A 14,372-nucleotide genomic window follows, 5' to 3' on the forward strand; every position below is an offset into this window, starting at 1 on the left:
TGCCTGTGATCGGCGCTGCAATGTAGATTACAGTAACGTTTTTATTTTTTAAAAACGAGCATTTTTCGCCAAGTTATGACCATTTTTGTATTTATGCAAATGAGGCTTGCAAAAGTCCAAGTGGGTGTGTTTAAAGTAAAAGTCCAACTGGGCGTGTATTATGTGCGTACGTCGGGGCGTTTTTACTACTTTTACTAGCTGGGCGTTCTGAAGAGAAGTGGATGATACTTCTCGTCAGAACGCCCAGCTTCTGGCAGTGCAGATCTGTGACGTCACTCACTTCCTGTCCCAGGTCCTGCAGATAGGGGTTGCAAAATCTGGTGACAGAGCCTCTTTAACCCCTTCAGGACCAAGCTCATTTTGGCCTTCAGGACCAGACCCATTTTTTCAAATCTGACATATTTCACTTTATGTGGTAATAACTCCGGAACGCTTTTACCTATCAAAGTGATTCTGAGATTGTTTTCTCGTGACACATTGGACTTTATGATAGTGGAAAAATGTGGTCGATAAATTCAATATTTACCAGTGAAAAACACCAAAATTTGGTGAAAAATTGCAAAAATTTGCATTTTTCTAAATGTAAATGTATCTGCTTGTAAGACAGGCAGTTATACCACACAAAATTGTTGCTAATTAACATCCCCCATATGTCTACTTTAGATTGGCATCGTTTTTTGAACATCCTTTTATTTTTCTAGGACGTTACAAGGCTTAGAACTTTAGCAGCAATTTCTCACATTTTCAAGAAAATTTCAAAAGGCTATTTTTACAGGGGCCAGTTCAGTTGTGAAGCGGCTTTTAGGGCCTTATATATTAGAAACCGCCAAAAAGTCACCCCATTTTAAAATCTTCACCCCTCAAAGTATTCAAAACAGCATTTAGAAAGTTTCTTAACCCTTTAAACGTTTCACAGGAATTAAAGCAACGTAGAGGTGAAATTTTCAAATTTCATTTTTTTTTTGCAGAAATTCATTTTTATTCTATTTTTTTTGTAACACAGAAGTTTTTACCAGAGAAATGCAACTCAATATTTATTGCCCAGATTCTGCAGTTTTTAGAAATATCCCACATGTGGCCCTAGTGTGGTAATGGACTGAAGCACCGGCCTCAGAAGCAAAGGAGCACCCAGTGGATTTTGGGCCTCCTTTTTATTAGAAAATATTTTAGGCTCCATGTCAGGTTTCAAGGGCTCTTTCGGTGCCAAAACAGTGGAAATCCACCAAAAGTGACCCCATTTTGGAAACTACACCCCTTGAGGAAATTATCTAGGGGTATAGTGAGCATTTTGACCCCGCAGGTTTTTTGCAGAAATTATTGGAAGTAGGCCGTGAAAATAAAAATCGTCATTCTTTCAAAGATTATGTAGGTTTAGCTAATTTTTTCTAATTTCCACGAGGACTAAAGGAGAAAAAGCACCACAACATTTGTAAAGCAATTTCTCCCGAGTAAAACAATACCCCACATGTGGTTATAAACAGATGTTTGGACACACGGCGGAGCTTAGAAGGGAAAGAGCGCCATTTGGCTTTTGGAGCTCAAATTTAGCAGGAATGGTTTGCGCAGGCCATGTCGCATTTGCAAAGCCCCTGAGGTACCAAAACAGTGAAAACGCCAAAAAAGTGACTCCATTGAGAAAACTACACCCCTTGAGGAATCCATCTAGGGGTGTAGTGAGCATTTTGCCCCCACAGGTGTTTCATAGATTTTATTAGAATTGGGCAGTGAAAATAAAAAAAATCCTTTTTCTTCAATAAGACGTAGCTTTAGCTCCAAATTTTTAATTTTCTCAACAAATAAAGGAAAAAAAGAACCCCAACGCTTGTAAAGCAACTTCTCTGGAGTACGGCAATACCCCACACGTGGTCGTAAAATGCTGTTTGGGCACACGGCAGGGCTCAGAAGGGAAGGAGCGCCATTTGCTTTTGGTGTACAGATTTTGCTGCATTTGGTTTCTGGTCGCTATGTTGCATTTGCAAAGTCCATGTGGGACCAAAACAGTGGATCCCCCCCAGAAGTGACGCCATTTTGGAAACAACACCCTCAAGGTATTCACCTAGGGGTGTAGTGAGCATGTTAACCCCACAGGTGTTTTGCAGAAATTCGTGTGCACACGATGTGGGAGAATGAAAATGGGAATTTTTCCTTAGATACGCCAATATGTGGTGCCCGGCTTGTGCCACCATAACAAGACAGCTCTCAATTATTATGCGGTGTTTCCCTGTTTTAGAATCACCCTACATGTGGCCCTAATCTTTTGCCTGGACATTCGACAGGGCTCAGGAGTGAAAGAGTACCATGTAAAATTGAGGCCTAATTTGGCGACTTATAAAGTATTGGTTCACAATTGCAGAGGCTTTGATGTGAAATAATAAAAGAAACCCCTGAGAAGTGACCCCATTTTGGAAACTGCACCCCTCAAGGCATTTATTAAGAGGTGTAGTGAGCATTTTCACCCCACGTGTCTTTTCCATAAATGATTGCGCTGCGGAAGGTACAAATTAAAATGTTCCCTAGATATGCCAATTCAGTGTCAAATATGTAATGACCAGCTTGTGCCACTTTTTTTTTTATATACACCGTTCACCGTACGTTATAAACTACATGTTACCTTTATTCTGCGGGTCAGTACGATTCCGGCGATACCAAATTTATAGAACTTTTTTATAACTTTTTGCACAATAAAATTACTTTTGGAAAGAGAATGTATTTTTTCTGTCGCCAAGTTGTGAGAGCCATAACTTTTACATTTTTTCGTCGATGGAGCTGTGTGAGGGCTTGTTTTTTTTGCGAGACGAGGTATAGATTTTATCGGTACCATTTTTGGATACATGCGACTTTTTGATCACTTTTTATTTCAATTTTTGGAAGACAGTGACCAAAAAAACAGTAATTATGGCAGTGTTTTTGAGGTTTTTTTTTACGGCGTTCACTGTGCGGAATAAATAACATAATATTTTTATAGTTCAGGTCGTTACGATCGCTGCGATACCAAATATGTATGGCTTTATTATTTTTTTCAATAATAAATGACTTATAAGGGAAAAAGGGCGATTGTGTTTTGTGTTATTATTTGAAACTTTTATTGTATGTTTTCCAACTTTTATTTTTACTTTTTTTACACTTTTTTTTACACTTTTCTTTAGTCCCACTAGGGGACTTGAATGTCCAACTATTTGTTTGATGTTCTAATACATTGCACTACCTATGTAGTGCAATGTATTGGAACTGTCAGTTGTTCACTGACAGCAAGCCGATTAGGCTCCGCCTCTGGGCGGGGCCTAATCAGCTTACGTAATGGCAGACAGGAGTCCATTGTTAGGGCTCCTGTTGCCATGGTAGCAGTCGCCAGCCTTGCCATCGCATGGCAAGGCTGCCGATTTTCTACAAACCTCTAGGATGCAGCGATCACAATGGATCGCTGCATCGAAGGGGTTAATGCCAGGAATCGGAGCTAGCTCCGGTTCCTGGCGATAGATCGGGGTGTCCGCTGTAACATACAGCGGACACCCACTGCTGATGACGCCGGCTCAGCTTCTGAGCCGGAAGCTGAGCCGGCGCCATCTTGCCGATGTTACCGGAAGCCTCCTGGGCCCCGCCGACGACGGGGCATAGGAGGATTCCGTTACAGGCTGATCGGGAGGTAAGCATTAGCCCTCCGATCGCCTTTGCAGCCACCGGCAACCCAGCGATCACGTTGCTGGGGTGCCGGTGGCTATAAACTCCTCACATGCTGCGATCTCTATTGAACGCAGCATGTGAGGGGTTAATCGGTCGGATCGGATGCTAGCTCCGGTCCTGGCCGATACCTTAGGGTGCCAGCTGTAACATACAGCTGTCACCCGGTGGTGATGTCGCTGGCTCAGCTCCTGAGCCAGCTTCATCTCCATGACGTATATTTACGTGAAAAGGCGGTAAGCCACCGATTTTAATGACGTATATATACGTGATCCGGCGGGAAGGGGTTAAAGAACAAAATTTGTCTTGTATATGTTTAATTGTAAGTTGCTACTATCATACAATATCAAATTGGACTTTATTGCTTACTAGAGTGAGTAAAGATCTGACTACACTGGTATGTTATGTGCACTACGTGTTTCAGCACTGGCTGTCAGTCTCTGAACATTGTATCTACTGTTCTGTGTACACTGATAGTTGCAATGTTTCTGTTAGTCAATAGACATTGTATCAATTCCTTGGTTCTATGCTATGCACGGTTTGTGTCAATGTTGGCTAGCTAGTTCATAGAAATGTAAGGTTATTTAAATGCTCGTATTTACTGAAAAAATCAGCACTTGCTGCTAGTTGATATTCTCAAGATTGAATTACTGTTGGAGTATTGTGCTAGATTTTATAAAGTGTCTATTTTACAATTGTTATGTTAATATAACAGTCCACATTTGTTTGTTATGCCACGCTGGTCATTTCTACCAGAAATAGCAGTGATGCGGTAACCTGTGTGAATGAGCACTACAGGGAGTGCTCTGATTCTTAATTGCTCAATGTCAGTTCCCACCCTGCGTTTGTGAGAAGCTGTGAATAGCAAGACTCTAAATGACGGCACTTTATAATGTTAGAATGAATGAAAGAGGAAGCCGGAATGCCGGCGAAACGCGCGTCGGGTGTCCAGACATATTAACTAATTCAATGTTGAAGGTCCTAGCTTAATCGAATGCTACCTACAAATATCAATCAATAGTCGGCAACGACTTAAAAGCAAAAGCGCTGCTCCTTATAGGAGAGTGGTGCGAGTATCCTGAAAGACGCTGCAGGGCAAAATCCCTGACAGCACTAACTAAGCCAGCTGACGTATAGAGGCCAGCTAATTTAACATTGTGCTGCTATTCACTGCCTCTCCGTGAACACGGTGATAATAAATAGAGAGCAGATAACTAATAGAGCACAGATCTTTACTCACTCTAGTAAGCAATAAAGTCCAATTTGATATTGTATGATAGTAGCAACTTACAATTAAACATATACAAGACAAATTTTGTTCTTTAAGTGCTAAAGTCCTAAGCCTTGTAACGTCCTAGAAAAATAAAACGATATTCAAAAAAACGATGTACATCTAAAGTAGACATATGGGGGATGTGAATTAGCAACAACTTTGTGTGGTTTAACTGATACATTTAAATTTAGAAAAATGCACATTTTTGACATTTTTCGCAAAATTTTGGTGTTTTTCACAATTAAATACTGAATGTATCAAGCAAATTTTGCAAGTAACATAAATAGAGATGAGCGAACCGGGACAACCGAACCCGGTTTCGGTCCGAACTTCGCGAAAAGTTCGGTTCGCAGCGAATCCGAACTTCACCGGGTTTGGCCGAACACGTTTTGACCGAACCCGGGCGGGCAGAAAAAACATTACAATAATATTATACTAATCGGCAGCCACTTGTCTCTATCAATCACTGATAGAGAAAAGAGGCTGCTGATTAAAAATAAAATAAAAAGCATTTCATACGTACCCGGTCGTAGTCTTGGTGACGAGTCCCTCTTCTTCCTCCAGTCCGACCTTCTTTCCTGACGCGGCAGCCTTTGATTGGCTGCAGAGGCCGTTGCAGCCTGTGATTGGCTGCAGAGGCCGCTGCAACCTGTGATTGGCTGCAGAGGTGGTCACGTGGGATGATGAGTCATCCCTGGAGGCCGGCCTTCTGACGTGCATGACCGCCACTACAACCTGTGATTGGCTGCAGCGGCGACATGGATGAAACGTCATCGCTGGAGGCCGGACAGGAGGAATGTAAGTATGAACGTATTTTTTTTTATTACATTAAAATTATATTTTCCGCGCGCCGAGCTTGGTACTGTCAAGGTTGCTGAAAGAGTTAGTGCAGTCCATTAACTCTTTCAGCACCCTGGACAGTACCATGCTCGGCGCACGGAAATTACAGGTTCGGTCAGAACTAGTTCGGTCCGAATCGAACTTTTTCGTGAAATTCGGCGAACCAACCGAACTTCTCATAAGTTCGCTCATCTCTAAACATAAAGTCCAACGTGTCACGAGAAAACAATCTCGGTACCGCTTGGATAGGTAAAAGCATTCCGAATTTATTACCGCATAAAGTGAAACATGTCAGATTTGAAAAATTAGGCTGTCAGAAAGGTCAAAAGTGGCCAAAGAGAGAAGGGGTTGAAAATTCGAAGTCTTATGTATTCATATTTCATTTTAGGCATACATTTATGAAACACGTGCCAGCACATACCTGCAAAAGCTTCCAGAACACTCAGAATCTGTCATCAATGTAGCATTCAATCCATCTTTTCCACAGGTATGTTTCTGCTGATGTTTTATTATATATTACTAGTTATCACTTTAAAAACAGTAAAATTATGTTTTACTCCAGTTCATATAAATTTACTCATAAAGGGTTTACCTTCTTAAGACAAGATGTAACATGTATTTGAGTCTATTCATGCAAATCATCAGATGGTAAGTTCTCCAAGGAAGAACATCCTTCTTTGAGTGCTTTGCCATTTACAACTCATGATAGATAATAATGAATGCTCATGTTTAGCTCCTTTTACAAGATTTATTTTGAACTTACACTACCGTTCAAAAGTTTAGGGTCACTTAGAAATTTCCTTATTTTTGAAAGAAAAGCACAGTTTTTTTCAATGAAGATGACATTAAATTAATCAGAAATACACTCTATACATTGTTAATGTGCTAAATGACTATTCTAGCTGCAAATGTCTGGTTTTTAATGCAATATCTACATAGGTGTATAGAGGCCCATTTCCAGCAACCATCACTCCAGTGTTCTAATGGTACATTGTGTTTGCTAACTGTGTTAGAAGGCTAATGGATGATTAGAAAACACTTGAAAACCCTTGTGCAATTATGTTAGCACCACTGTAAACAGTTTTGATGTTTAGAGGAGCTATAAAATTGACCTTCCTTTGAGCTAGTTGAGAATATGGAGCATTACATTTGTGGGCTCGATTTCATGTGAAATTCGACAGTCTATTCTTGTTCTTAGAAATGAAGGCTATTCCATGCGAGAAATTGCCAAGAAACTGAAGATTTCCTACAATGGTGTGTACTACTCCCTTCAGAGGACAGCACAAACAGGCTCTAACCAGAGTAGAAAGAGAAGTGGGAGGCCCCGCTGCACAACTGAGCAACAAGACAAGTACATTAGAGTCTCTAGTTTGAGAAATAGACGCCTCACAGGTCCTCAACTGGCAGCTTCATTAAATAGTACCCGCAAAACGCCAGTGTCAACGTCTTCAGTGAAGAGGCGACTCCGGGATGCTGGCCTTCAGGAAAGAGTGGCAAACAAAAAGCCATATCTGAGACTGGCTAATAAAAGGAAAAGATTAATATGGGCAAAAGCACACAGACATTGGACAGAGGAAGATTGGAAAAAAGTGTTATGGACAGACAAATCGAAGTTTGAGGTGTTTGGATCACACAGAAGAACATTTGTGAGACGCAGAACAACTGAAAAGATGCTGGAAGAGTGCCTGACGCCATCTGTCAAGCATGGTGGAGGTAATGTGATGGTCTGGGGTTGCTTTGGTGCTGGTAAAGTGGGAGATTTGTACAAGGTAAAAGGGATTTTGAATAAGGAAGGCTATCACTCCATTTTGCAACGCCATGCCATACCCTGTGGACAGCGCTTGATTGGAGCCAATTTCATCCTACAACAGAACAATGACCCAAAGCACACCTCCAAATTATGCAAGAACTATTTAGGGAAGAAGCAGACAGCTGGTATTCTATCTGTAATGGAGTGGCCAGCGCAGTCACCAGATCTCACCCCATAGAGCTGTTGTGGGAGCAGCTTAACCGTATGGTACGCAAGAAGTGCCCATCAAGCCAATCCAACTTGTGGGAGGGGCTTCTGGAAGCATGGGGTGAAATATCTCCCGATTACCTCAGCAATTTAACAGCTAGAATGCCAAAGGTCTGCAATGCTGTAATTGCTGCAAATGGAGCATTCTTTGATGAAAGCAAAGTTTGAAGGAGAAAATTATTATTTGAAATAAAAATCATTATTTCTAACCTTGTCAATGTCTTGACTATATTTTCTAGTCATTTTGCAACTCATTTGATAAATATAAGTGTGAGTTTTCACGGAAAACACAAAATTGTCTGGGTGACCCCAAACTTTTGAACGGTAGTGTACATATACTGTAAGACTTCCATAATATATAGGTAATACATGTGATTATAGACTGTGACATTCCCCATATAATAAATATCTTTTTATATAGGATTTTCCTAGAATCTTAATAACTAAAGGGATACAAATATCTTCAATGCAAATTGTGTGTTGTGCTTCAAATGTTATTTATACTAGGGTGCTATTCCTAAAAAAGGCCTGTCACCAATTTCCTAAATGTGAAGAAATAAAAATGTACAGATCCTCCGAACAATGCTTGGGGCTACCGCTTTTATGTTGATACACTTTAGGCACCTTATGGTGACCTCAACAACTGGACCGCACTATTTGACACTGAATCTCCCACTATTGCTTGCATATTTTGGTGGGAAATACTGTTTGTTCTTCTTGTTCTATGTTCTTCTATGTTCACACAGAGGAAATATGCCGCCCCCATTCATTTCAATGGAAGTCAAATGCTTCTTTTTCCCGCTAGCTGATTTTTTTCAGTTAGCAGGTAAAAGTGTCCTGCTGGATCTTCCGGCGAATTCCACCCGAACCACCGATTGAAGTCAATGGGAGAGAGAAATAGTTCCACGGCAGATTTTTGCGGCTGGACCCACCACACAAAATCAGCCGTGTTTCAGTTTAAAAGAACACTCTAGGTAAAACTGATACATTGTGTTATGACTAGTGCAGGGCCTGAAGGGGCAGCGCATGACCTGGAGATTCAGAGAACACTAAATAGATATGTCAATGAACCATCCCCTCAAGCCTTGCACTAGGCATAACACAGTACATTTCACTGATGTTCTTTTACTACATGCAGACAAGCTGATTGCTGATGGGTTCCAGGAAACGAGAGGTTTCTTTTTAACTCCAAACCTAATAAAAATAACTGATAAGTGAAAACCACAAAAATAATAAAGAGATACAGTATATTAGAAATGTATTAGATTCTAGATTTGATTGTAAATCCAATGTTATTAAAAAGGTGAAACTTTACTTTAACCTAAAAATGTACTACCAAGGTTGTTGACTGTTGGTGGGTGACAGATGGTCACAGAATCCTAAATATTGTAGAATAAGCTTCTTTTAGTTCTCATAGAATTTTAAGGATCACCCCAGGAAAAACTGAAACACACTGTTATATCTAGAGCAGGGCCTGTGTGGTGGTGCACGGTGCAAAATTTCAAAGAATACCACAGACTTCAGGCCCTGAACTAGACATCACACAATGTATCAGTGTTCCTTTAATTCAAGTCAGGAGTGAAACTACCGTGCTGTTAGCACAATAGAGCATCCCATATTCTGTAAATGGAATTCAATCTGGGTGTCGTGTAGTGTTGGCTGGTTTCACAGCAGTCTCTGTGAGACAATTCCCTAATATAATAGGTACTGGGGCCTCAGACCAGAAGCTTTTTAAATGACAAAAAATTGTTTGTGGTTTAAAATGATGGGATAAAAGTTTCCATTATCATTCCACATTACATGCTCTTGTGCACCACATGTAATTACAGTGATAGATACTAGTTCTGTTTTTATAACATGAAACAGGCTAGATTTAAAAATATCAGCTAATGAAAATACCAGACAGTTTATAAATGCGAAATAGAAAAGGTGTTTTACTTTACAATAGTTTCAAACGACATTGCTTATTGTGCTTATAGTTCACAATATGTTCATGTCTTTTACTATGTATACTATGTCTGTAGATAATATCAATTTGTTCAAGTAAAAGTAATCATGCCAACTCTAAACAATGGTTTTTTTTCTTTTGAATTATTTGGAAGCTACATCCCCTAAAATCTTACTAATAAATTTTTTTTTCCCAATTCCTTTTTTTCAATAAAAGTAGAAAAACATAAAAAAATTATATATATTTGGTATCGCCACATTCGAATTGACTCGCAGAATAAAGTTAACATGTATTTTTTTTACCGCGTGGTAAACACCGTAAGGAAAAAACACAAAAAAACAATGGAAGATTCACCATTTTTTTTTCAATCCACCCCACAATTTTTTTTCCAGTTTCCCAGTACATTATATGGAAAAATAAATGATGTCCTGAAAAACTACAACTTGTCCCACAAAAAAATAAGCCCTCATATGACTATATCAACAGACAGAAAAATACAAAGTTATTGCTTTTGGAAGGTGGGGAGGAAAAAACTAAATGAAAAAGCAAAAATTGGCTGCAATATCAAGGGGTTAAATCTAGCAACTACTTCACAATCACGTTGTTACATGGTTTTAAAATACTGAAATGCTTTTTCTCAGTGATCTAGCGATTTGCTTGCTGTTAAATTAAGATCAAGAAAACATATGCAACACATCCAGGCCATCATAGCGTACTAAAACTGGGTTTATTAATACTTACAAAACAGGTTGTATACAAGGTACAAAATTGCATGTAAGAATAAGATAAAAAGTCCATTGGGGACTAAATGCCCATATATTTGTAAGGAGGGATCTATGTTGATGAGACTATCCAACATATATTAGAACGCATCAGCAATTTAATCAATAATTAGACGTGGCAATTTACTTCTGCCTATACCATATCATTTCCATGAGAAAAGACACTCCATAGCACAATTGAAATATCAGGTTATCAAGCAGATTTCTTTACCAAGAAGAGGGGATGACATTAAGAAATTGCTGTGGAAAAGGATCTTCTGGATCCATACGCTCCAAATTTTGGATCCAAAATGGTTATATCGTGAATATAAAATCTCACAGATTACCTAGTGTTTTATTTTGGTTGAATACATTTTTGAAGCACACCTCCCGTATGTAATAAACAGAGGGATACATGTTATTTAACTTAATAGGGGTCAAGTACCACTGGGATAAGGATTTGTAATTAAGTTCTTGCAACCTACTTGGACTGAAAGCTTGTGTGTCAGAGTACATGACTTGTACCACAACTCCCTTGGAAAGTTATAACTCATTTCCCTCTGCCAAGCATTTACAAATGCGGGTTTAGAGATCCATACCTCCACTGAAAGCAGAATGTTATAGACCAAAGGGATTGTTCGTCTAAGTGCCACTATAGAAAAGCACAGCTTTTCAATGGGTGTAAGCTGGGCATTGAGCCTAGGAAAAGTTGTCAGGGAATTCACATAACTGCATAGCCTGTGGTTTTGAAGCTAGGTCCCTGCAGGTGTACAAGAGCTCCCCAGTATATCTGTCTGAGTCTTTATCCCAAAGGGAGTCACCACATCTCGTATGCAAGGTATGGGGTCTCCCATTAAGCACAGGAGAGAAGAACACAATTTTCTAAATGAAAGAGGATAGACCAAGACTTTTTCGATCAGTGCCCGGAGGTAGCCAGAATACTCACTGGGCCTGAAGAGCAGCCAGAAAATGTTCTATATCCACCCAAAGTTTCAAAGAGCGGTGATGTAGAGGATCGATTATGCAGTTGCAAATAGTAGCTTTATGGTATAGTCGGGAAGACCCGTGCCACATTTCAGCTTAGATCTAGCCAGCAAACTATGCTTTAGACTAAACCTAGTGCCTTTTCATATAAAGTCAGTTGCCAATTTCTATAGTCGGGACAAGTAGGTCCTAGGGAGATTCTATATAATGGTCTGGAACTAGCATAGTTTAGGGCACAAGTGGCTCAATTTTCAGAGATTATTAAGGAGGACCTGTCATGTCCCCAGAAATGTTAATCTGCTACCATACCAGCATTGCTCCCTTCACCCCTCTTCCAGCACCATTAATTTCATGTTTGTAGGTGCCTCCATTCCTCTGCAATTAGCCTCCATTCCCAATGGATTAATCTCACTTATGTTGGCGGCTGATATGCTAATTTATGAATACAATGACCACTGGGCAGTCACCATTGCCCAGCGTCAACGAGGCGTGAACTTAAGTCACTCTGTCTGCAAAAAAAATTATAATTTGTGTTTCTCCTATGTCTCCGACGCATATTACTTTGAAGGAATTATTTTTCATAAGTGCGTTTGCTAGATTCTCCATGACTAATAAATAAAGATATCGGGATAGGGGGCATCCCTGTCTAGTCCTGTTCTGTATTTGAAAGGGGGCTGAGAGGGATCTATTAACCCTAACTTGCGTAGTAGGACACAAAATATTGCAATAATCCATTCCCTCGAATGGGAGCCCAGACCAATTAATTGTAAAGTCGCTTCTAAAACCCCCCAATAGACTCTGTCAGATGCTTTTACTGCATCTATAGTGAAGAGACATAGGGGGTCCTGGATTAGCAAGCCCCTACGATCAGAAACATTGTCTTGATAGTGTTGTCTTGGGGTTCACAGCCCGGGACAAAGGACGCCTGTTATGTATAGAAGAGAGCCAGGATAAGGCTGTAGTCGAAGTGCTAACATTTTAGCATACAATTTATTAATTGTTAATATTGGGCAAAAATTACCAGACATAGAGGAATCTTTGCCTGGCTTGGGAAGAATGTAATATGGGCCTGTAATGATTAGGAAGGAAGAGCCACTCAAGGGACACCACATTAAAAGCCCTATTAGAGGAGGAGAAAGGAAGTCTCCCCATAGTTTGTAGAATTTTAGGGGTAAATCTATCTGGGCCTGGACTCCTCCCCACTTTCAAGTTTTTAACAGCACTAAATTCGGTGTCTGAGAAATCCTGGTCTGAGACTGGTGCATAGCTCCCCGAAATAAATCCAGAAACATGAGTCTAAAAGGTACTCCTAAGTAGCTACCTGAACAGATAAGTCCAGAAAGTGACTAGTTCGAGAGATTATCATATTGTTTAGTATATTAGGAGTGAAACTACTCTAGTAATTCAGAGGTGGAATGCACAGTCCACTAGTACAAGAGGTAATTGAAAAAAAATGTAAGTGTGGCAGGTAAAGGGGTGGTGCCCTAGCTTACCACTTCCCACATTTGTCTCTATAGTCAAAATAATCACTACGTATCTTATCACGGATGCAAAGGGATTTTTAATCTAGAATCAAAAGTATTTGTTGTCGAAGGGATGATATGTCAGCCTTTAACTAGACTGAGGAAGATGCTTTATTGAAAGGTTAGTGTATTTAATAGAGTCTTCTCTTTACTTGTCTTATCTTTAGCCTCACCCCAAGGGGAATAAAGACTCCCCTAAGAACATATTTTAATGACTCCCATGGAATGGGAATATTTGTAGAGTCAGTGAAGTGGTTAGCTTTAAAGTCCCTGATGGTTTTCCAGGTGCCTGCCAAGCATGCAAAGTTGTTCAGCAGGTTGTCACCGAGACACCAGGTGGTCTTCCTCTCCAAGCCCTCCACCAATCCATATACAGTTGCATGATCAGACCACAGAAAGACATCAATAGAACACCATGAACCTATATCCAATAAACTGTGTGATATGAATAGATTGTCAAGTAGACCATTACTATTGTGGGATAAAGAACGGTAGCTATGCAGAAACTGACGTAAATTATAGCGAAAATCTACCCCAGCTTATAGCGGTCACACATTTCACTTCGGCGCACATACAGCACAATTCTTTTTTCATCTTACCTGGTCATCAGTACAGAATGTCTCTGTCCCTTATGGTAGTGGGGTTTCAAGGCCTTTCATAGCTAAAGAGTGCTTCTAGCTAGGTCAGGGAGAATGGTCATAGCAGTTTCCTGGTACGTATTACCATTTGCTTCTATGACCACCTTCAGAAAAGATTCCTTTTCTTTGTGGAAGTGGATTCAACATCCATTGCAGAAAAATGTCTGGGACAACTGTTGAAGCCTCTGGACGACAGAAGAGGTCATCAATTTCCTGCCTTGTGGGGGCCATCCCACATTCAGTCCCAGTCTTCCTCAGGTATATGGAGCCACAAGCCCCCTTTCCCAGCTCCTATCACTAAAGCTGTGGAATTGCTGCTGGACGAGGAGTACCAGTGTAAGGCCCGAACACCTCCCGGGCAGGAGAGATATGGGACGGGCGACTTAAAGAGGCTCTGTCACCAGATTTTGCAACCCCTATCTCCTATAGCAGCAGATCGGCGCTGAAATGTAGATAAGAGTAACGTTTTTTGTTTTTTTTAAACGAGCATTTTTGCCCAAGTTATGACCATTTTTATATTTATGCAAATGAGGCTTTCTAAAGTACAACTGGGCGTGTTTAAAGTAAAAGTACAACTGGGCGTGTATTATGTGCGTACATCTGGGCGTTTTTACTTCTTTTACTAGCTGGGTGTTGTGAATGGGAGTGTATGATGCTGACGAATCAGCATCATCCACTTCTCTTCGTTAACACCCAGCTTCTGGCAGTGC

The 14,372-nt window shown here is 40.3% G+C and overlaps 1 protein-coding gene across 1 annotated transcript in view; it reads left to right on the forward strand.

The window, feature by feature from the left end:
* The window catches only part of WDR27 (WD repeat domain 27), a 755,361-nt gene that overhangs the window by 571,892 nt on the left and 169,097 nt on the right, over positions 1–14,372 (forward strand). The window contains exon 24 of the mRNA XM_075862730.1: positions 6,180–6,278. Coding sequence (XP_075718845.1) covers positions 6,180–6,278 — 99 coding nt within the window. The remainder of the gene's footprint in view (positions 1–6,179; positions 6,279–14,372) is intronic.

The sequence above is a fragment of the Rhinoderma darwinii genome, chromosome 4 (genome assembly GCF_050947455.1).
Source record: "Rhinoderma darwinii isolate aRhiDar2 chromosome 4, aRhiDar2.hap1, whole genome shotgun sequence".
In the NCBI taxonomy this organism is placed as follows: Eukaryota; Metazoa; Chordata; class Amphibia; order Anura; family Rhinodermatidae; genus Rhinoderma; species Rhinoderma darwinii.